General features: G+C 42.7%; 1 protein-coding gene across 8 annotated transcripts in view; it reads left to right on the top strand.

Annotated features, from left to right (window-relative positions):
- EVL (Enah/Vasp-like) overlaps nucleotides 1-24,964 on the top strand; it is a 213,035-nt gene that overhangs the window by 115,947 nt on the left and 72,124 nt on the right. For 5 of the 8 annotated variants that reach the window (XM_074996523.1, XM_074996524.1, XM_074996522.1 and 2 more), the window contains exons 2-3: nucleotides 273-441; nucleotides 17,344-17,521. In XM_074996523.1, the coding sequence (XP_074852624.1) occupies nucleotides 273-441; nucleotides 17,344-17,521 (347 nt within the window). The remainder of the gene's footprint in view (nucleotides 1-272; nucleotides 442-17,343; nucleotides 17,522-24,964) is intronic. The other 3 variants (XM_074996525.1, XM_074996521.1, XM_074996520.1) reach the window with 1 other exon arrangement.

Genomic DNA, 24,964 nt, shown 5'->3' with positions numbered 1-24,964 from the left:
AGATCCCAGCATTGGTGTGCAAGATAAAAAAATAAATTCAAGAAAAGTAACACACTGAAGAGTATTTTTATGTGTGTGTGTGATTACACACACAGCTAACCATTAAAACATTAACTTGGCAGGCAGAATGCAATATGCCAGCCTTCTGAGGGTTTTAATAGACCAGACACAATATATGATTTAAATGTATTAGATAGTTGTGTTTTCCTTGGTAATTTGTAACAAATCACACATTTACTGTGTTTTATGGTTGTGTTACTTTTGTTCTCCAGCGAACAGAGTATTTGCCAAGCCCGGGCTTCAGTTATGGTCTATGATGATACCAGTAAGAAATGGGTGCCAATAAAACCTGGACAGCAGGGATTCAGCAGAATCAACATATACCACAACACTGCCAGTAACACCTTTAGAGTAGTTGGAGTAAAACTACAAGATCAACAAGTGAGTAACTGTCTTTTGTGTCCTGTATGTTATCCTTTGATGGCTAAAGATGTAATCAGTTATATTTAATTCTACTCCTGCAAAGAGTATATGACTTCATACTCTGTTCCATACACTCCTGTTCTTTAGAATTTCTTGATCCAAGACTGTACCTCTATTTATTACAGCTTGTTATTTGTCCTTTACATGTGAAAGAAATCTCATTAGGTGTGGAAGATAGTGTTTTATGCTCCATTTTATTTTCCACTGAGGGCTTTGCTTCTTGCTACTCCCCAACTACTCTTTACTGCTCCGTACATGGTAGAAACTTTCAGCGTTCCTGCCATGTAAAAAAATCTTTCACTCTCCCTGCGCTGCAGCTCCTGCCTTCTCATGATGAGTAAGTAAGTTCTGATATTACATTTTTAAAACCGAGGTATGTACTCTGATTTCAATGGAGCTAAGTGGCATTTACACCATCAAACCTGAGTTCAGACTCATTCTGAGTTGGCGGCTGTCTGTGCAGTATGGGGACCCTGTCCAAAGCAGTATCAGGGGTGTCAGACTAAAATGTGATAGCATTTGTTCACAGTAACGCTAAATGAATCTCAGTCTAAATGTAATATTAACATTCAAATAAACCAACCCACCATTCTATTAGCTGTTAAATCTAAGAATTAGTCCCGCTTTACATTTTAGAACAAGATCCTGGGAGTTGGGAGTCTCTGGTTCTGTTCCTACCCCTCTCATTCACTCATGTGATCTAGGGCAAGGGAGAGCAACCTTTTTACATCCGGCCCGACTTTTTATCCTTGCAGTTAGTAGGGCCCCCCAACCTGTCAAATGTGATCCAGGCCAAAGGAACATAACCAAAATTTCTTATTGGCCTGTGTAAGAAAATAAGTATGTAGAATGTAAAAACTTTAATTGATATAGAAAGGTGAATACACAAATTTAAAAACATAATGTATTTCAACATTTTTAGTGAGGGATGATCCTGAGCCTCAGCAGCCGATTGTGCTGTGCACTCCTTACAAACTTGCCCCCCCACTGTGCTCATCCAGATCTAGGGCACATCACTTAACTTCTCTGTGCTTCAAGTCTGCCTTTTGTAAAATGAAATGATGCTTACAAGTCTGCTTTGCTTTGCTTTGAAAAGCAGTCAGTGGGCGAAAAGTGCTGCACGTGTTAGTTAGTATTCGTTGTTAGACAATCTGATGTCCTCACCACTTCATGTGCCTCTGTAAGGGAAACACAAATAGTTTTTGAGAAGTATAGTATGGTGGTTTACAGCAATTTATAGTGTACTTTTGAAACTGTTAAAATAGTTTTTCATCTCATTTTTTTCCCTTTTCTGGTCAGCAAGGATGTTAAAGATACATAAAACTTGAATCTTTTTCTTGTGTTTTGAATAAAGCTGAAATACTTAAAACTTGTGCTTAATTATTAACAAGATCAGATAGCTTGGGTATCAGTGACTGATGTCAGGACAGCTGTGGAATAGTGCATGTTATTGCACGTCTATTATCTAACCCAGTAAAGGAAGCACAAATCATTGTTTCACATGGGCCCAACATCAATAATAGCTGTTATATTCTGTATGCAGTCTTTTCAGCAGTTGGGCTGTAGCTTATTTTTTTGTTTTTTTCTAAACTACACTCATCCCTCGTTTAACAAGTACTCTACTTACTAGTACTCGCTAAAACAAGGGATGCATATACTTACCACTGTTCACTAACCGAGTGAACTTCCCCTGCTCATATGAGCCTGCCGCGGGGTCCCTGGCTGGGGTGCGGGCTGACCAGTGGCTAGAGCTGAGCCTGCCGTGGGGTCCCCGGCCACAGGGCGGGGAGATCCTCAGTCCCGCCCAGCCCCATCCCAACACTCGCCCTGCCCTGCCCCGCCCGGTCCCGATATTCCCCCAGCCCACAGCTCCCCCCCCCCCCCCCCCCGCCCACTCCCAACACCCACCCCATCCCCTTCGGAACCTCACTGCCCGCTTCACCCCCACCCCCCGTGCCTTTGCTGCAAACCGGAGGAACAAGCCATCACCTCCTCCAGTGGAGCTGCCTGCAGGTTTTAACCATCCCTCCCACTCATGGCCCCAAACTGCCCCAAGCCTTTAACCCTCTCCAATCCCCGCTCCAACCCAAGGTTCACTTACCTTTCCAAAGCAGTGCCACCTGCTGCCACTCCTTTGCTGAGTTTGTATTAGGAACCAATCAGACACTTTCACATGTATTTTAATAGTAATTTAATGTCCCTCTTACGAGTTTTCGCCTATGAGCAGAAAGTTGGGAACCAATTGCACTCGTATAGCGAGGGATGAGTGTACTTATTAAGGAAGCCAGGGGCTTCCTTAATCAGATTATAATTATTTAAACGTGGGACAAATTTGAAACTTAAATTTGTAAATCTTGGCAGTGGTGCTTTAAACGTGTCAGTTCTGCTTTTACTGGTGGATTGGATTGTAAATGTTACAGTTTGTATGAAGTAAATAAGTAAGCCTAAGTCATCACTGAAAACATCTGAATTCAGAAGGAAACATATATAAGACTGTAAAATCCAAATTTCTCTTCTGATTTGAGGTGTTCAGGCATTTGAAAACAACAAAAAAGCGAAGCTACCTGGTTTGAGTGTAAAATTTCTTTAGAAAATAAAAAGGTAGAAAATACTAATTTAAATATTATTAGAAAAATGCATTATAATCACAAAATCCATTGGATTAGCATAAACAAATATATAAAATTGGCACTTAAAAGATTATTTCGGAGTTTTACAGATTCAGATTTTAAATTATTTCACATCAGTCCCAGCTCTAGCATTACATCTTCTGTAATGTTAATTACTGTAACCAAGATTTGCTAACTAGTTGCATTTAGTAACAAAAATGGCATTCAGTGCAAATAGTTCTCTATTCAAGTCAATTCATGCACACATACTGACTTCAATAAAGTCACATTGAAGTGAGTGTTTGTTAAAAGTAGTTATTTAGCTAGCAAAGCATGTTTTCTGCAAATGGGCAGATCTTCAGCTAGTATAAACTGGCATAAAATGAAATCATGGGAGCTAGGCTGATTTATACTGAATCCCTAGCAAAAGATTGCTGCACAAAATCAATTTAAATGTGTATTGCATACTGATTGGCAGTATGAGAGAGAAAGAGATTAGTATAATCTACATGACATCTTTTTTTGTCAGCTTTAAAAGTTTAATTTTCTCCTTACTCTTGATCTTTCAAAATCTTTCATTTTAATTTGTATTCTCTGTTTTCTGCTGCAACTTTTGTTGCATGCAGTTTTTGCCTGTCTTGTCTGTCTCCTAGTTGCTTTTTCTTCTGGTCCTTTTTCTGGTTTTTATTTAACAATATTTATGGCATTTTAGTCCTCATTTCCCCTAACTTTCTGTTTCTTGTTTGTCCTTTTCTGTCTAATTGGTCACTACTGAAAAGCTCACCAAAAAGGTTCCATCCTACTGACGTGGTTTTAAGGAGGATGTTGAGAGTGATTTATTTAACATCTGGAAATGGTCATCAGAACATTTTATATGTCTCATTTATGGGCTTTTTTCTTAACTGCAATGGTTAAGTATTTATTAATGGCGTGGTGCAAATTAAGTAATTTGTTTCCCCTGCACAGATGCATGCAACCATGTAGACTCATACCAACATGATCAGCAACCCCAAAAAAGCAGCAGCAGAACAGGCTGAGGTACTTTTCGAGCTGTGGTTACCACCGCTTTATTAACTACTTCCATTTTGTTAGTCATTTTCTTTGAATGTTTGTATGCAGAATTCAGCAGCTTTTAGTTTAATTCAGAGGTATGACTGAAGGATTTTTAAGTGAGGAATTTAAATCAACTGAATGGCCTCAAAAGGAGCTGATAGTTGAGGTGCATGCAGCAGGCATGTGTAGAAGAAATGGATGGGGCATAGCAAAAGTGAACCACACTAGCCCTGAGAAGGTGAGACTTTTCAGAATTGACCACTGCACTGTTAAGCCATAACTGGAGCTTGTTACCCTGACAGCATCCTTGTGTGTAAATTCTCTGCATTTTTGAAAATACTGGGTCAAATCTATCCCTGATACGTAAGTGGGGTAGCACTTTTATTGAAGATGTTGGAGCTGGGGCCGGCTCACATCAGGACTAAATTTGGGCTGCCCTATGGTGGTATTAGACACCTGAGATTACTAAGCCTCTGAATTTTAGAATATATACAGTTGATGCCAATTTGGGGAAATGTTGCAAGTGCCGCAAACATCAAGCTGGAAGGAAATGCCTCTGTGGGGGTGATGGTGGTAGTGTAGTGTCCAGACCCCAATCTAGACAGGGCCCCACTCTTTCAGAGGTTGTACAAATCCAAAGCAAAGACACAAGCCTTCCCCAAGGAGCTTAGAGTCTAAGAATAATACAAAGGACAAAAGGTGGGTACAGCATATAAAGCAAATACAAGGTAACAGGGAGACTTACCAGGTCACTATGAAAGCAGTGGTGACGTTGAAAGATGGTAAATATAAAGGGGATATCAAAGTATTTTTTCACACACTTCAGAATTGCTTTGGGGAACTTGTTGCCACAAGTTGTCATTGAGGACACAAGCTTACCATCATTCAGAGCAGGATTGGAGATTCATGTAGATAAGATTATCTGGTGGTTGAATAGTAAATATTAAAAGGGATGTGTGATGAAGTATACAGATCCTGTGGTGCAACAGCTACAATAGGGTTAATAGATGAAGCAACAACATCCTTCCCTGAAGCTAATTATATGAACGGCCGCATGTGGGATAAAAGGCTGCAGCTCAGGCGGAGAGGGGCTGCTGACAGGGTGTCTGGGGAGAACTCTGCCCCAGCCACAAACTCGCTGAAGACAGGAAGTGGCCCAGGGAATCGGCAATGAGTCTAAGGAAGCAGACAGTAGCAGCATAGTAGTTGATGGTTCCTGGACTGGAACACAGAGGATCTGGGTTCCCATAGAAGGGACGTAAAGCCCTCCTGATGCAAGGGAGCAAGGGCTTCTGAAGACCTGACATAAGCTCATAGGACTGTTGGACTCTTTATTATCCTGGAAAGGATGGGGCACTGTAAGCAGCCTGATGGGAAGGCTGAGTTGTGAGATGGTTCAATCCATTTTAGGTTCAGGTGGCTATTGATGGAATGTGCCGGAGTTAGAGGCTCCTATGCCTGCCCAGCTATGACTGGGAAACACCTACCAGGGAGTGACCTTCCCCTGGGGGAAAACTTGTTTTCAGAGGGATCTGGGAGTTAGAAAGAAGAACCCTTCCTGGTGGGCAGATTAGTCCATCACAGCTTTCCTTAAGGTATCTTGCACTTTCTGTGGCACAGAATCTGCTGGGCACTGTTGGAGATTAATACTGCTCCAAGTATAGTAAACCCTTGATTTAACAGGCTAGTGAAGTGTCCATTAATGTGGAAAATCTGTTAAATCCGAATGTTTATACTGTAGGACAATGCACTGACCTTCCCAGCCTACCACCCACTCCTCTCCTCTGCGCCCGGCTTACCCTTTCCTGCCCCATTCTTCCCCTCACACCTCCATCTCCCTCTCCCAATTACCGGGAGAGGAGCTAAATGCTGGCCTGGCTCCTTCCACCTCCGGCAGCTCTCAGCAGTGTGGCTCCTCCAGTCTCCGACTCCGAGCCACCCATGCAAAGGTAGAGTGCAGCAGCCTCTGACAGCATGGAGGATCGTCTGATACTGCACCTGCTGTTCACCACCATTGCAGACAGCGATGGCCAGGCACCAACATGCTCCACGCATATGAGGCTGGGGGAGGACAGCGCTTGTGCCCTGCTGTGGCCCCCATTCCCTCACAGGGCTCCTCCATCCCTGGTAGGTCCAGCGGCTACAGAGCTCTGGTGACAAGTATCAGAGAGGTAGCCGTGTTAGTCTGTAGCTTCGAGAACAACAAGAAGTCCTGTGGCACCTTAGACTACCAGATATTTTGGAGTATAAGCTTTCATAGGCAAAGACCCGCTTCATTAGATGCATGAGTGGGGAGGTGGTTTCAGAGGGGTATTTAAAGAGTGGGGTCCCAGTAAGAGGGGGGCCAGAGCTGACAGTTGCCAGCTTTTATGGGGGGAAGGAGGGGGACTGATGGACTGCATCCATTATTTCTGAAGTACGTTAAAATGAGGGTTTATTGTATACCAGTGTGGCACATCCTAGGTTCTGCCATATGTAGCTCTACAGGAAACTTCCCCTAAAAATTTTCTAAAAGATGTGTTCTGAACAGTGGGGAAATTTTTTATTTTATTTTGTACTTTGAAACATCCAAATTTCCATTTCATAATTTGCCTTATGATTGAGGCGCCATCTACAGTGGATGCTATGTTACCTTCATTTTTCTACAGTCCCGTATTTGTTGTATTCTGAAACTATTGACTAAGGAGGAAAAATTAAACTTATGCCTCTTCCAGGGTGGACTGATTTTTAAATCGAGGTGATTTAAATCACCAATTTATATTTGATTTTTTTTTCAAGTTACCACAAAAGCTAAGACTGACTGTGCTTAGAGTGCGCTTAATTTTGGAGTAAGTCCCATTCAACTCATTGGCATCTCTCTCTTTTGAGAAAACAAGTATAGAATGGGGTTCCTTTGGAAAAGCTGAGTTATGCTGAAGTAAAATAAGGAATAGATTTATAGCATCATAGTTATGGTCTTTGGCTATGACATTTCAAAGTAAGGGGCATGCATTATCTAATATAAAATAAGAAAATGATGAGTGGCAACTGCACATTTCTGTTACTGCAACTACATGTACAGTAGATCCTTGATCTGCAGAAGAGTTAGGTTCCTGGAAAACCAGACATAAATTGAAATTTGTACGAGTGGAGGGGATGAGGCTGCCAGCTCAGCACCAGCAGCCGCAGCTGGGAGCAGGGGATCCCCTTGTGAAAGGGGAAGAGAGCTGGCAGAGCAATTTGCGCCAGGGTGCCGCTGCTTGGTGGTGGGGGGTGGAGATTCCCTTCTTATAGGGGTTCCTGGATTTAAAGCGCTGCTGGCTGGCTGGCTGGCTGGCGGTGAGCCAGCTCAGCACCAGCAGCCACAGTGCCGGGGTGGGGAGAGGAGATTCCCCTGTGAAGGGGGATCATGGCTGGCCTGCGGTGCCACCAGCTCTGCCCCTCGTTGTTGTCATGGTGGAGAGAGTCCGGAGTGGCGGGGTGCAGGGAGAGTCCCCTTGTTAAAAAGCTGCTGGAGCAAAACTCCGCCTGCTGAGCCAAAGGCAGCTGAGGCTTCAGCGAGGAGGTGGGAGGAGATGCCCCTGTCAAAGGGGAACAGAGCTCGCTCAGTCAGTTCTTCCCCTCAGTGCTGTTGCTGGGAGGGGACTTGGGGGAAGTCAGGGGATTCACTTGATAACGGTGGCTTCCAGCATTGGACTGTGGTTCTCCCTGCCACTGAGCGCTGCCCAGCTGTCTTCCAGCTGTGGTGCTATGGCGTCGTTACCCCCACCCCCACCCGCAGCACTGTCCCCCGTCACATAAACACAAGGGGATTACTGTAATTGTGTCAGGGGATTACTCTCAGGGGATTACTGTATTGTGTACTTGAGAAACAGATTCTAAACCTAGGTAGCTAACTATGCAAGCTGTAAGGAACAACTAAACTCAACATATTTTTTTTTTAGCAACACCCAACACTGCAAACATCTTGGGAATTTACTTGTCAAATCACATTTATACTTATTATGATATTTCATTCTTGCAGCTAGGCTCTGCATCATCAACTTGCACTGCTCACGCTTGATACGTTTTTGCTTTTCACCCAGAAGACTATTTTCTTCAGAATATTCCCAGGTAGTCTGTCTCACGTCCAGAAGCCATGACAGTTTTTCTGTGGCAAAAGTGTGAGGAAATATAGGAAACTGTGTGCGTGCGTGCGTGCGTGCGTGCGCGCTTAACTAACTCCTTTGTCATTGTTGGCCAACGTCTACCACCACATAAGCACAGAACAAAACCTACCCTATCCAGCTTCTGTCTTTGCACGTAATTTTTTTAAGTCGGCTCAGAAATAGATGTTGAAAGCCCAGAACTTTGAAGCAAGAACTGCTTGTTATGCTGGACAGACTAGAGTCAATAGTTCATTTTTATGAGACCGTGTTATGTGTAGCATTTTTGATGAGATTTAATTGTAACTGTTTTAAATGAGACATTTAGCATATAACTGATTTTAAAAATTTAAAAAATCCAGATTTTTTACATTAAATCATTGATTTTTATCCATGCTAGCTATCCCCTTTCATTTTAAAGGGGGCCATCTCTTGGCGCTTGAGAGCACCTTGTATTCTCCTACATACCAGCAGTCTGGAAAACTCGAGTATCCCAAGAGTTAACGTGGGTAAGGGAGTTCAGAATTCTATTTGTCCTCCACATGAAATGGTTAAATCCTCAAAGTGAGGATACCACTGAGATCTCTTTGGCTTAAATGGAATTAAATGCAATATGATGCAAATGGAAACATTTGCCTGCACTGATAAATAATTTATTGGAGCAGTTTTTTGCAGTGTTTCTCTTTTATTATTTTAATCACCAGATGCTCTACACCCAGCAGTGCTGACAGCCACTTTGAGCCCCAAGGCAAGATGGCAGGGGGCCTGGCTCTGTGCCCCAGAGGCAAGAATAGTCATCCCTGAGTTCTGCCCCTGCCTCCCCTCCCAATTCCTAGTCTACCTTGGCAGCAGTGGTGGACTCTCTGGGCCCCTTTGAAAGGCTGGGCCCAGGGGGCAGTTGTCCCTGTTGTGCGCTCTCTTCCCCCGCTTTCCCTGCCGAGTCAGTAGGCCTCTCCATATCTTTTAATGCTCTTCTTATTTGTACAGTCCTGCCTCTGAAATATGAAGACACTTTCCAGATGAAGAGTCTTCCAGACATTTTATTCAAAGGCCTTGGCGCTATCTCCCTGCCCTAGCAAAACACAACAGCAGACATGTGGCACTTTAAAGACTAACAAAATGATATATTCAGTGATGAACTTTTGTGGGAGTACAGACTAACACGGCTACCTCTCTGTTACTATTCTCCCTGACCCAAGTTAGCCAGTGAGGGCTGAAAAGCTTAATTTTTTGAAAAGAAGAAATGTGCAAAATACTGGCTGGTTAGCCCAAACGTAAGACCCCTTTCACTCTTTGCACACCTGTTTCACCCCGGGCATTTCCCATGCAAACCTCCCTGTGTTCCCATGCCTAAGCTCTGAGAGATTGTCTGTAGGATGAGCAAATAATTCTGTCCCTGTGTGATTCAGGCATTGCCCCCTTGTTCTGTGTCTGCCATCTAGCACCAGTAACTTGCAGAACTGGACTGATACTGCTAATTTGTATCCCACCAGAAACTGAGCAGGTATGTGATAGCAACAGACTTAATTAATGGTATACTTGAGCTAGTTATGAATAAGGAGCAGAGGTGGAAGATTCTGGATCTCAGATACAATCCTGTGAGCAATCTAAATGACCAGGGCAGGGGACTTTGGTGGGGTGGGGGTAGTTTCTTAACTTTTGTTTTGTTTGTTTTTTAGTAGTGGACCAGACTGCATTGTGCTAAGCACTGTACAAACAGAATTAAAAGACATTCCCCACATAAGAACAGCCATACTGGGTCAGACCAAAGGTCTATCTAGCCCAGTATTCTGTCTTCCAACACAGGCCAATGCCTGATGCCCCAGAATAGGTAATCAAGAAAGCATTCCCTCTCCTGACATCCATTGGCTAGGGACACCGTTCCAACCTATCCTGCCCTAATACCCATTGGTGGACCCAACCTTCATGAATTTATCTAATTCCTTTTTGAATCCTGTTAAAGTCTTGGTCTTCACAACCTCCTCTTGCAAGGAGTTCCATGTGCCTATTATGCTCTGTGTGAAGAAAAGCTTCCTTTTGTTAGTTTTAAACCTGCTACTGATCAATTTCATTTGCTGACCCCTAGTTCTTTTGTTATGGGAACAAGTAAATAACGTATTCACTTTTTTCTACACCAGTCATGCTTTTTATATACTTGCATCATATCCCCCCTTAGTCTGCTTTTTTCTAAGTTGAAAAGTCCCAGTCTTTTTAATCTTTCTTCATATGGCACCTGTTCCAAACCCCTAATCATTTTTGTTGCCCTTGTCTGAAACTTTTCCAATGCCAAGATATTTTTTTTGGAGATGAGATGCTCACATCTGTACACAATATTCAAGATGTGGGTGTACCATGGATTTATATACAGTAGTGTCTCAACATTCAATTATTTGCAAGCGGCCATGCGCAGCCCCTTCTCCGGGGTTCCAGGCCACAGAGTGCCAGCGACCAAAGCTTCCCAGTGCTCTGGGGCAGAGAGCGTCAGCGGCTGCCGCTTCCCCAGGGCTCTGGGCAGGAGCGGCTGCCATACGGTATTCGTGAGGGTTCTGAACTGTGTAGGCAATAAGATATTCTCTGTCTTTATTCTCTATCCCTATTTAATGATTATTAGCATTCTGTTTGCCTTTTTGTCTGCTGCAGCACTTTGAGTGGACGTTTTTGTAGAATTATCCACAATGACTGCAAGTTGTCTCCCTTCAGTGGTTATGGCTAAATTAGTACACATCATTTTGTGTGTGTAGTTGGGATTATGCTTTCCAGTGTGCATTACTTTACATATATGCACATTAAAATTAATTTGTCATTTTGTTGTCCCGTCACTTAGTTTTGGGACATCTTTCTGAAGTTCTCCACAGTCTGCTTTAACTATTTTAAACAGTTTAGTGCCATCGGCAAATTTTGCCACCTCACTGTTTACCACTTTTTCCAGATCATTTATAAATAGGCTGAATAGGATTGGTCCCACTACAGACCCTTGGGGGACACACTAGTTACCTCTCTCCATTCTGAAAACTTGACATTTACCTAACCTTTGTTTCCTGTCTTTTAGCCAGTCTTCAATCCATGAGAGGACCTTCCATCTTATCCCATGACAACTTGATTTACTTAAGAGACTTTGATGAGGGACCTTATCAAATCTTTCTGGAAATCTCAGTATGCTATACCCACTGGATCCCTCTTGTCTGCATGCCTATTGACTGCCTCAAAGAACTTTTAGTAAGGCATGATTTCCCTTTACACAAACCATGTTGACTTTTCCCCAACAAGTTATGCTCATCTACATATCTGACAATTCTATTCTTTACTATAGTTTCAGCTAATTTTCCCTGTACTGATGTTGGACCTATTGGTCTGTAATTGCCAGGATCACCTCTAGACCCCACTTTAAAATATTGGCATTACATTACCTATCTTCCATTCAGTAGATACAGAAGCTGATTTAAAGGATAAATTACAAAGCGCAGTTAATAGTTCCGCAATTTCACATTTAGTTCTTTCAGAACTCTTGGAGGAGGGAATAGCTCAGTGGTTAGAGCATTGGCCTTGTAAAGCCAGGGTTGTGAACTCAGTCTTTGAGGGGGCCTTTCAATGGTCTGGGGCAGTTTAGGTTAAAAATAAAATCTGTCAGGGATGGTGATCAGTCCTGCTGTGAGGGCAGGGGAATGGACTCAGTGACCTCTCAAGGTCCCCTCCAGTTCTGTGATATCAGTCCCCCACTCCAGAGAGCTAATAATCTAGGTATAATATATATTTCTAAGGCATTCATTACTGAAGTATTCAGAAAGAGTCATCTTAAAAATAATAAGAAAAAGAAAGCATGGCTTAATTGCCCATGTTGCTTCTATTCAGACAAGCTTTTCAGATAAATATCCATGTGATGAGTCCTGGTTGCCAATCTGAAAATGCTACTAGGTAAGAATTAGAGTATCTACAGTGAGAGTTCCAGAGCCACCACGTTCTAAAGGGACAATGCTGATGTTGAGCTACTTTGTGCACTTAGTATGACAGCTCTCATTGTGTCTTTCCGTAGTTTTCTAGGTAGCCAAACCATTATCTGTATTGAGAAATGTGAAATCTTAGGCACAACCACCCAGACAGATCTGTCTGAAATGCGGTTGAAAATGGCTGCACGTCCTGTTCTGATCTCACAAAACTGTGAATCAGATGTTTCTCCAGTGAAATCAGTGGTGATGAAGTAATGTGAGACCAGAATTGTACTATCTCTGGCAATTGAACTGTAAATTTAATCATGATCGTCAGTTGATTTTGGTTCTTGAACCACTTCTTAAGCCCCGTTTATGTAAAATAGAAAGAATATGGTTAGTGATAACAAGGAAAGCTCCATTTTAGACTAATTTCCAATATCTGGGTACAGTAGAAACAGTGTTAAGGAAACAGTGATCATATCGTTAGTTTCCCACTACTCTGATACTGTTTTTGGATTATTTTTATTTTATGTAAATTCTATATATGATTATCAAAAGTCTGTTAAATATTTATTTTGGCAGGACTGTGTCATCCTAAAAATGGTAATGGAAATATTTGGTAAGCAGGTGCTGTGCTTGTACATTCTCTATTCTAATAATTTTTCAGCTAATTTAAATTTTTCATCCACTGAAATGTCAAAGTTCTTAGAGTTATGAGTCATCCATCTGAGAAATTGATTTAAAAAAAAAACCCAAAACACTTTTGACTTAGCAGAGAAAAAATGATCAGGAACTAATTAAACAAATGTGATTAATAATCTAATTACACATTTATTAACATTCTAATAATACTTAATACTTACAAAGAAACAAATAACTTCTGTGTTTTGAGAAAGATTTGCAGCCAATGTGTACAAGGAAGCGGATGTAGAAAGTGACCCTAACCTTTGTATTGCAAAATTGATGATCAAATTATAGAGGATAAAGAACGTTTTTTAAAAAGCACCTCAGTAGCACAGTTGAAAGGTCCAAACACATCAAGTACTTTTCAGTTTGAACTGAAGAACAGATTCAGTGTTCTAATGGAGTCATCAAAGGAAAACAGACAGTAATACTTTGTGAGAAAATATCAGAGTGTGCATTTAGAAAGTGCAAAGAGAGTCTTAATAACAAAATCTGAAGAAGAATAGGTTAACAATCCTGCTTTTTTTGACAAAAGAGAAGTAGTAATAAACACTACATAAATGCGAAGATGTCTGAAGAGACAAGCAATTGGCAAGATGAATACATGGTTCTACAGAGAGAAGTAAAAAGAAACAGTGCTAGAAGAGATGAAAAGACCTACATGGACAGAAAATATCAAGAACCTGAAGATGCTTGCCAAACAGTTCACTTTACAACCCTATCTAAAAGCCAACAGGAAACTTTAACTGGAGGCTTTGTGCAAATGAAAAGACTCTTAATGCAGAACAGCAGCAAAGGAAAACGGGCAGAACATGTTTTAGGATATTTTAAATAGACTGAAACCAAGCAAAACTTGTGAAATGCATGATAAAGACTTTTACATTAAACTTGATATTGATTTAAGAGATATTGCAATGGGAGAATATAGAAAAGACATCAGTAAACTCTCAAATGGGAAGCAGCTGGAGAGGGTAACGTAGCTGGAGCAACAGTTAATGTGAGCGATGAAACAGCTTTTAAGACTTTCCTTGTGTTCCTGGATGAACATACAATGAAGAAAAGACCCTAACTCAAAGAAAGAGAAGCTACAGTAAAATTGGTAAACAAGAGTGACCTTGCCTATTACAATACATAAAGAGGAATTACAATTTAGTGCTTTGGAAATCATATACATTGTCATCATGCAACATAGCAAGAAACAAATAGCATTCCAATTTAGGGACAAGTAGGTCTGAAACCACTGAGATCATATCAGTTACGTTGTTGTTCCCAAGTGTATTCTAAAGCAAAAGTGTACTGTGCAATGCAGTATTGTGAGTATTATTATATTTCTGGTAGGCATCTGACAGTATATGCAATCTTGGGAAAACTATGGCAAATCATGGAATACCAATGAAAATAATTAAATTTTCGTGGACCCTTATGGTAATTCTGAATGTGCGGTCAGAGATGGTGACAATGTCAGCCAGTGGTTTGTAGTGACAATTGCAGCAAGGCAAGTATGCTGATGTCCCCACTGTTTTGCATTAGTCATTGACAGAAGGCAGCTGAGGAGTGTTTATGGACAAATATATTGAATAATCTTACATTTGCTCATATTTGTAATGCTTAGTACAATGCATTGCTTAATGTGTGAAAAAGATCCAGCTTTTGGCAAATACAATGAAGCAATTATATTTATCAACAAGGCAAAGCCAAATATACTGCTATCAATGTCCTAAAAGCAACCCTCAGAGTAGACGGAGGAACACAAGAAGATAGTTAATTTACCTGTATAGGGAGTGAGAGATGCAATGATGGTGACACCATGCTGTGTATCAAGCAATGTATAACAAAAGCAGTAAGCAACTTTCATAAACTTGGAAATATGGAAAGGTACCAAGATTGGCACTGTTGCAAGAATATGTTTCTTTAACACCAGCTTCATTCTGTCTTTTGGAGCAGAATCATGCAAATCTACAACAGAAATTCATGAGATCAGCTCATTCCAGAGTAACTGCCTGCAGAATATCTTCCTTGCCAATTAAGAAGAGATTTTTGATATCAGAAATTCTGAACAGAGCAAACCAACCTAAAGCATCAAATGTGCTAAGAAGATAACAATGGTCACAATTGTAATGTGCTTGAACGATACCATCCAGTTCCATGTCAGGAGAGGATGTGGCCACCACATGGGAAAAGAAAACAGTAAAAACCTGGTGAAACATTGTGCAGAACAGATAATGAAGCTAAATCCGGCAACATGACAGTCAGAAGCCAAAGCAGACCAGCACAAGACCATAATTAAATGGCAGAAACTGGTGAATGCCCTGGGTACCTGATAGTTCAGGAGGATAGAAGAAGAAAGAAAAGGATACGTAATATGAACACTGTAAATGAACTGTAAATCATTAGCTAATTCTGCTGTTTATATTATTTGGGTCTGTGTCTCCTGATCGCCAAGTTACTTCTTACAGACTCTGAGAGGTGTGGAGTGTCTGGCTCCCATTGTTTGTGGCATAGTTTAAACATGGAGTAAATTTTCCCTGCAGAATTGCAAACATTTCAGAAGACAGATTTAGAACAAACCTTTCTGCTTATATTTGTCGTTATTGTGATAAATACAGAAGAGACAAATAAATAGTCTTGTCTGTTTGCTGGCTATATCAGAGATTAACTCCATCTACAGCCTTAGCTACCTTAGTAATTAACAGATTTAAAATCTCTGCAGCTGTCTCAGGCTATGTCTACACTAGAAGCCATTTTGCCAACAAAACCCACAGAGCGTCCAGATTCCCAAGGCATTCTGTCGACAGTAAGTCATCAGAACTAAGCACTTTTGTCAGCAGCTTGTACCCAGCTCCCCACAAGGAATAACACCTCTGTCAACAGAGACCTGTTGACAGAAAGCCAGTCTGGACATTCAAGGGTCCCTCTGTCAACAGACAGGTTCCGGGACACCAGACAGCCTTGCCTGTTGTGCTTCCAGTTGGCCATTTTGCCAATAAAGTGGCTGGACTGTGCTCTTGCGATCTGCCTGGCAGTTTGGCCGTGATCTGTCGACAAATCCCTGTAATACAGCCACAGCCTCAAGCCGTGTCTACACTGCACCGCCATTCCAGAAGGGGCATGCTAATGAGCGAAGGGAAACATTCAAATGGGGTGTAGATTTAAATATCTCATGCCTCATTTGCATTTCCTGCAAGATCTCGCTTCCAGAAGAGCCTTTTCCGAAAGCAAAGGCTGCTGTGTAGACAGGATTCCTTCGGAAGAAAACCCACCTTACAAGGGACATGGTAATGATTGCATTGGGAAGATGCTAATAAGGTGCTGCCATGAATGTGCTCTGCCTCATTAGCATAATTGCGGCTGTGCACGATTTGAAAGCACCTCTTTCAAATCTCGTGCCACCCATGTATATTGGGGCCTTTTGAAAGGACCCCCTGGACTTCAAAAGCCCCTTCTTCCTACTTGGTTTTAGGAAGCAGGGGCTTTTGAAGTCTGGAGGGTCCTTTCAAAAGGCCCCCATCTACATGGGTGGCATGCAATTTGAAAGTGGTGCTTTTGAATCGTGCACGGTGACCATTATGCTAATGAGGTGCTGCATATTCATGACAGTACCCCATTAGCATCTTCCCAATGCAATCATTACCATGCCCCTTCCGAAAGGAAGGGGCTAGTATAGACATAACCATAAATTGCCACCGTAGCCTGCTGATATGTGCATTATCGTTCTTCTGTGACCAGTCCACAAAGTATCTATTATAGTTTCAATTTAACTCGAGCAGTAGCAGCTCATGCTTTTAGCTTTAGAGGTTTCCAGTTCTCTCTCTGGTGTGTCAGCCCACGTGGTCACCACGATCATATGAGTAAGCAGTTTTACTAATTAGGCTGTTGTAAATAATTTTGTCACTGAGCACAGATGCCTTTTTATGTCTGTAGCCATGAGTGACAGCTGCAGAATGTGCAGCAAGACAGTAGGTGGAAGTGGACATTGAGTTCTCTAGTACTATCTGTGTCTATCTAATTCTAGAGAAAACAGCTCCCCCGTTCAAAAAACTGGTAGTACCTTAGAGAATGGAGGAGGAACAACTCAGCCCTGAAACATCCATGCAAACATTTACCCTGTTGTGAGGGAAGGTTGGTGCCAATGAATCAGTTTGCTCCCTTTTTGTAAACAATGTGGTTGATACTCTCCACTGCACCAAGTCAAACACCGGTCTGCAATATGTGCACAGCTGTGTGCTGGAGCTTTTGAAGGAGGCATGAGCAGATAACAGATTCTTCAGGTTAAGTCCATGTGCGCTGGCACTGAATTGAACAATTCTGAATCTCATAAGCAGATATGGGTCTGTAGATGTTAAAACTCACGCTAGCCTATCTTGTTACGTATTTTGCCACTGCAGACCTGAACTGATGCTTTACCTTTTCTTTTGTGGTAGAGCGTGAAGTATTTGTAACCTTGATTTATATCTGATATTGCAGGTAGTGATTAATTATTCAATTGTGAAAGGACTGAAGTACAATCAGGCGACGCCTACCTTTCATCAGTGGCGCGATGCACGGCAAGTCTATGGCTTAAATTTTGCAAGCAAAGAAGAGGCTACCACGTTCTCCAACGCAATGTTGTTTGCGCTGAATATCATGAATTCGCAGGATGGAGGTATGAGCAGTCATTTCGCTCTATTTTATTAATCGTTCTGCTATCCCATGGTGCTTTCTGTCTGCATTTAGCAACCTTGGTCTCGTGATGCAGGTAAGGCTGCTGTCGGTGCCATGCCAAAAAATAAGCAGAAAGGTATAATGTAGTTTCCTTATAGAGAGCCTTTAGTTGGCCCAAATATTTGCTGTAGCTGGCAGTGTAGTTATTTGTACATTTTGCTTTACCTTCTTTCCATTTTTCACTGAATCTGGTCCAAGCCAAGAGAGCAGTGTCCAAATTTTGCTATATTTGCAATGCACAGTAGCAGGTAGCCCCATTTATTCATATGAAACTACTGATGGAGTAAAGTATGACTCACTCATAGGAGTGGCAGAATCTGAGTCTGAACCAACAAAAGCTTCTGCAAAGCTGTGACTTCTCATAAAACTTTACATGTAGAACTTTACACGTGTATTTCTTCTAGTGTTTTATCTGTCAGTTACAAACGCTGGCTTCACTGGCCATCCTGCCTAGCATGAAAGTACATAAATGTACAGTGTGTGGCTCCTGGCTATAGGACACAGCAAGGGCCAAAAATTTAAACCTTGGCTTTGGTTTGTGCTGTTGTAAGTAATATGTTGACTGAAGTTCGGGCTTATAGTGGAAAGAAACTGCTTCTTGAGTTGAAATGGTGTCTGTACTTGCTACCTCACTGAAGCCTATGTGCTAACTGACCATAGAATGTAACTCTCAATGCTTTGCTGTACCATTTATTTTAGTCTCCTGCTCCTCCTTCCCTTCCCTCCCTCCCCGCGCCCCATGTTTCAGGCCTCCATTTTTCCTTCTGGAAGTGCTTCAGCTCCAGTTACCCTCCACTGAGACATCTGTGCCAAATTACAGTTTCATGTTACTGTCCTACCCAGGTGCAGTGCACCATTGGCAGCAGTGGCAGCCATTTTAAATAAATGAAGTGATAAATCAAACGTGTTAATAGTTTCTGACTCACGCAGAACACATACAGTGCGTTTAAGCTCAGAGCAATATCACTCTTGTCTCCTAATGAGTCTCCTAGAACATCTGGAACTATGTGTCTTTCTGCCTTATAAGCCACTTTTTTGGCAATATATTCCTTTAGTGTTTATCTTTTAGACAGAGCGACAAATTTGAAAAATCAGCAGAGAGCAAGGAAGTTTGCCCCAACTGTCACATGCTGTTTCATGTGCATATATTCTGCCTTTTTGAGCCCAGGAGTAGTGAAGGGCTCTCCAACAGCAGGATACGCTGGCTGACTCAGCACTTCTTGCCTCTCACCCAAACCCACTTTTATAGGACCCGGTATAATTTGACTCTGAGTGTCTCCAGTACCAGGAATCGTGATATGTAGGTGGTCAGTCCTTCAATTCAAAGAAGGGAAAGCCCATTTTAGGTCACGGAAGACCTCAACCAATTAGACTACACTTTAGCAGTTAAAGACTGTAAGGATGAACTATTAAATTTATCTGACCTTCCATGATGAACCTGGTTTCCCTCCAAAAACATCCTCAACTTTTCATCTAAAGTGTCTTGTGGTTGTTGTAGAGCCAGAGAGCAGTGTTTTTTTCCGCAAAGTATGACATTGTTCAAGGAAGGTGCTTTGATGACATTTAAAAAAAAAAAGATGTTTTTGCTTATGATAAAGCAACTTTACTATATCTTTAAATGGTCTGACTAAAAACTCCCAAATTGTGTTCTAGGCTAGTTGTCCTCACCGAGGACAAGTGTGTCTATTAGTAATACGTATTTTAACAAACTTTGAAAACTCTGTGAGGAGCCAAATTCTTAGCAGGCCATCTTCCCAGATTTTACCTATTGACACACAGAATTATGAACTTATGTCTTAAAAGACACAAACCCTGCCTGCACATGTTAAAATCTCTCTCTTGCATGTTCCACAAATGTTAGATTTTGCATGTGGGAAAACCATTAGGTTTTTTTTTTTTTTCCAGTAGAAAACCCAACAGTTATGGGAGCATAGACTTTCAAGTGCACGTGCAGGGGTTTCTGACTGTATGAGGAAGGTGTGCAGTGTACATGCACACTCATGCGCATGTGCACCCCTACCCCCACCCACACACATGCACGGGTGGAGTCCAAGTCCTGAAATTCAGGCCCAAATTCTTTACTGCAAAGTACAGGTTTTCTTTGGAAGTTGTAATCAGAACATAACACATGCAGAATGAATATATGTATATAGTGCACTGGCATCTCCTGCTACTAGACATGGGTGTGCTATTTTTAATGTTTGCTTGCTTCATGTATCAGCTCCCTGCTAGTGGTGTTTTTGGTGCCTGCAAGGCCCGCTGTGGTCTGTTCAAGATGTTGGCATTAACTACTACTACCCTCTTAGCTCAAACACCTGCCTGTGTGGACTACAATTAATCATGCAGACTTGTAAAGAAAAACTGAGAATATATCATGTCACCAGCAGATGTCGAGCCAGTTTATTTTACCTAGAGTAACAATTTAGAAAAGACAAAGTTGAGAAACTGTTCTCAGGGTGGTGATGGTTTTCCTGAGTGACCCATTAATCTTTTACTTTAGAATTTAAGAACTTATGGCAGTGAGAGTTTTTCAGCAATAAAAGTAAATGTCTTAAGCATGCTGACTTTTGAATAAATGAGAAGTGTCAACTAAATAAATAGACATGAACTACAAGGGAAAAATATAATTGAATCCCCCCAGTCTTTTTACCTGTGCATGCCACAGAGCTGTTATCTTCAGAGATACATACAAAGGACCATGCAATGATGGAATTTTGAATTCCATAGATCTTGCCTTGTTGTGCAGAGTGAATGTCATTGTATGATTATGAATTTCTGGTTTAAAAAAAAAACACCTCTCCCCCATAGATCAAATGGGTTATTAAAGCTCCATGCTGGCCAGGTGTTTCTTTACAATGTACATTGTGGGGGTTGCATTTTCAGCCTGGCATATAAGGAAATATTAAACCAGCAGCAGAAGACGGTCGGCAGGGAGGGGCTGGGGGGAGAAATCAGCAAGTGAAAGGAGGCAAATTAGTCCTTGGCACAATTCCATAGACTTCAGTGGAGCTTCAGCATAGATAAATTTAGCCCGAGAAGGATGGTTATTCCAGCAGAGCTAGGCTAAGCTTTTAGTCTCATCTGTACATAGGGGAAAACACATGGCTTGGAATCGGAGAGTGAGGACAGGTTGAGACTACAGGGACAGGTCCATTTGAGTTATGCAATTTCAGTTATGTTAGTAGCATAATTCTAATCACTGTAGCTAAGATTTACTTACTGTGGGGTCCACATTATGCTGAGTCGACAGAAGAAACTCTCCAAATGACTTCCCTTATTCAGCTCATTCTGGTGGAGGGAGTACCACCGTCAAATAGAAAGCAGTTGAGTTATTGTGTCAGTAACTGAATATATTAATATAGCTGCTATAAATTGATTCCTGGTGGATCAATCACTGCCCTGTTGATCTGCCCCATAGTGGAGACATGCCCACACATTTCCTGCCCTGTTCTTCTTTTGCTCTGGAGCGCAGTGAGCTTCTGGAGGTGGGGGCTGGCACTGTCATGGCTTTGTCCCCTTACCACCTGTTTGCTGGCAGGTAGAAGTCACAGAAAAGCCATAATTGTTCCATGTCCCTGCAGCATCCCCACGCTGCAGTCAGTGTAGATCCTGTGACAGTATCACAGGAAAATTAGGGGTGGGGAGGGGAGCTTTACTGCTTTATGTGACTATGGAGTTTAACATCATTATGACTGGGTACTCTGGGCTTTCTGAGTTTAATAATTTTGTATCCTTAGGAGAAAAATGCAGAATCTGGTTTATTTTACCAAGCTAGGGAATCAAAACAGTGTTTATGCTTCTGAACTTAAACTCTACCTGAGCCATGTTACAGGAGGATCTAATGGGTAGAGTTTGTGTTAGAGGGGATTGACTGACTGGCACAGAAGTTCAGTCTGTCCTGAGCCTGGAGGAGGGCTTAAGAACTAGAATCAGAGGTTAGGTCAAAGAGAGTGATGAGGGAATGATTTTCACTGTAGAAGGCAGTTCCCTTCTCATGTGTATATTTACTTAACACACACGTACGTGTATGTGTACACACAGTGTAGAGTTCAGCTGAGTGCCTTCTGGCACGGCTGAACACATAGCATAGAGATGGCTGCAGCTCAGGTTACCCATAAATTTGCATTGGGGGACATGTATTGGCAATGAGTGGTAAAGTTTCTCACTGCTTATTTCAATTAGGAGCTCTGCTGGCAGCGCTCTTTCTCACCATTCTGTGGAGGTCATTTCACATAGACTTCTCCAGCACCCTTACCACGGACTGGATCCCAGGCAGTTTTCAGAATGTAGGGTACTTGTCAGGCCCTTGTCCTTTCAGCATTACTCTGCTTCCTTTGGTGTGGCACTCTGTTCTCGGAATGACTGCATTGCACATGAAATGCATGAGTAAAACAAACGGGGCTCCTGAAGAGGGAGAGGTGTGATATCTATATAAGCTATTAATCTATCAGGTTCCATGTACACTGGCAAAAGGGCAGCGTATGACATCAAATCTCTCCTATTCATGTGAGGATTTGTGGTATGCCGATCAGCATGGTATCTGAATGCAGATTACAGTGCATATAACTGCGAAGGACATGGGTTGTGTCATAGGGTGGCCAGTCCCTGCAGAATGAATGAGAGTAAGTGAGTTGAATCTAGCCAGTTAAGTAGGGCGAGGCTGGACCTGGTCCTATGAAGGGCTGCTAGGTGACAGCTGGAGGCAGGATTGCTTGAGAGAGGCTGTGCCTGGGGAGAGAGAGCCACACTAGAATGGAGGGTCCTATGGAGTATCCCCTGCAGTTGCTACCCAGAGTGACTCTGCCAGAGCTGCTGTCTCAGAGGAGAAGCAGGACTGGTCAGAAATGGGAGCTTGCCATAGGTCCCTGCGAGGGGTGGAGCAGAAAGGTGAAAGCAAAGCGTTGTTTGCTGGCTTTTGTTAAGAACATAAATCTTCTTGCAAGAGACTCGGAGTGGCCCCATATGGTTTGGGGCTGGGGTGAAGCCTGGCCCAGTCACCATGTGCTTTTTATTTTTATCAATGGTTCGGATGCTCAGTCAAATCATTTTCAGTTAGACCAATTCCAGGTAGTTGGGCATATTTCTTAATGTTTCAATAACAACAGAAGCCACTGCCCACACTTTAAAGAATGGAAAAGTTAGAGAGTCATCCCTGTTCATAGTCCTTTGTTCAGTGCCATCACTGCTGCAGTAGATAACATTGGCCCAAGTCTTCCCACTACAACAAAAGACATGGTGCGGGAGGAGGAAGGATTTATTCTTTGTCACACTTGTTACAGTTCTGTGTAATGTATCAGTAGCGGAGTATGCCAGCCACAACGAAAACCTAAGAACCAAGACTCATTTGCAGCAGGTTAGAAGAAGTTCATAGCTGATGACCTTTCCTCCACCTGAACAAGTTTGCGGACGAATTGCCTGCCCCATCATCCCGCTGACATCTGGCAGCGTGGGGCTTGCCTTTCATGCTGTGAGAGGTAGATACAGCTCAGTAATCTAAGTGGGATTGTCCTTGGCATGGCTGGGAAGCAGTAAGCCACCTCGTACCTCCCCCTGGACCTTCTTCCTTGTTTGCCTATTCTTCCTAGAAGAGGGCTGGAAGCACTGTGGATACCAGCTGAGCATCAACTCTTGGGATAGCTGATAGTGAGATTCCCCACTGCTCTCAGCCAACAGAGGAATTATCCTTGCAGATCAGCCCTGTAGCCTATAGAGAACAAGTGCTGGTTACACCCCGTTGATAAAGAGTTTTGATGTTTTAACTCAAACTGAAACATTCATGCTTTTAGCTATGGAGGTCCCCAGTTTGATTACTGGTGAGCTGGCCAAGATGATAGCTGTGACACAAGCCGACTGTCCATGCTTCCTAAAGAGCCACTTCCTCCGTTCTTGTGCTAGCACAAAGAGTCACAATGCTGCTCTGCAGCATCCATAGGTGCGCAAAACCATCTAAGTCAGGAGTCAGCAACCATTCCAAGGCAGAGTGCTGAAATTTGACCTTTTGTCCTCTATGTGTGGTCCAAGTGCCAGTGATACTTTTTAAAGTCACTAAGGCTACGTCTACACGTGCACCCAACATCGAAATAGCTTATTTCGATGTTGCGACATCGAAATAGTCTATTTCGACGAATAACGTCTACACGTCCTCCAGGGCTGGCAACGTCGATGTTCAACTTCGACGTTGCGCAGCCCGACATCGAAATAGGCGCAGCGAGGGAACGTCTACACGTCAAAGTACCACACATCGAAATAAGGGAGCCAGGCACAGCTGCAGACAGGGTCACGGGGCGGACTCAACAGCAAGTCGCTCCCTTAAAGGGCCCCTCCCAGACACACTTTCATTAAACAGTGCAAGATACACAGAGCCAACAACTAGTTGCAGACCCTGTATATGCAGCACAGACCCCCAGCTGCAGCAGCAGCAGCCAGAAGCCCTGGGCTAAGGGCTGCTGCCCACGGTGACCACAGAGCCCCGCAAGGGCTGGAGAGAGAGTATCTCTCAACCCCCCAGCTGATGGCCGCCATGGAGGACCCCGCTATTTCGATGTTGCGGGACGCGGATCGTCTACACGTCCCTACTTCGATGTTAAACGTCGAAGTAGGGCGCTATTCCCATCCCCTCATGGGGTTAGCGACTTCGACGTCTCGCCGCCTAACGTCGATTTCAACTTCGAAATAGCGCCCAACACGTGTAGACGTGACGGGCGCTATTTCGAAGTTACTGCCGCTACTTCGAAGTAGCGTGCACGTGTAGACGCAGCCTAAGAGTCCTACATACAACAGCTTCATAAGTAAATTAAGATGCAGAGCTTTACTGTTTAGGTGGAGGTTGGTAGCGTTAGCTGGTCTTTTGTTAATCCACAGGTGGCATGGATTTAAGCAAGCTCCTGGCTGCAGGTGGGAGGAGGGATGGGGTGAGTTCCCACTTTGCATGCCAATGGAATTCGGCCCACGTGCTACTTTTGGCACCTGTGTTGGGGATTGCTGACCCATGTTCTGAGTGGATGGGAAAGACATGTTGTTGTGCTATAAACATTCCCTTTATGGCTAACCCAGACTTTGCAGGATTTGGCTAAAGTACGAGACGCAGAAAGGGAAGTTACCTAATCTAGTGTGTTGACTAGTAGCAGAGAGGTAGCCATGTTAGTCTGCATTCCAACAGAACAATGCAGCAGAAATGTAGCACTGTAAAGACTAACAGAATGTTTTATTCAGTGATGAGCTTTCGTGGGACAGACCAAAAAGTGAGTGTGTCCCACGAAAGCTCATCTCCGAATAAATCATTGTGTTAGCCTTTAAAGTGCTATTTTTCTGCTGCTTTGTTCTAATCTAGTGTGTGTTATCTCGGCTCAAGATGAGTGAAAGGCAGGATGTAAAGAGAGGGTAC

The sequence above is a fragment of the Carettochelys insculpta genome, chromosome 6, assembly GCF_033958435.1.
Source record: "Carettochelys insculpta isolate YL-2023 chromosome 6, ASM3395843v1, whole genome shotgun sequence".
Taxonomy (NCBI): Eukaryota; Metazoa; Chordata; order Testudines; family Carettochelyidae; genus Carettochelys; species Carettochelys insculpta.
Note: the sequence above shows the minus strand (reverse complement) of the source record. Positions and strands in the feature narration are given on the sequence as shown.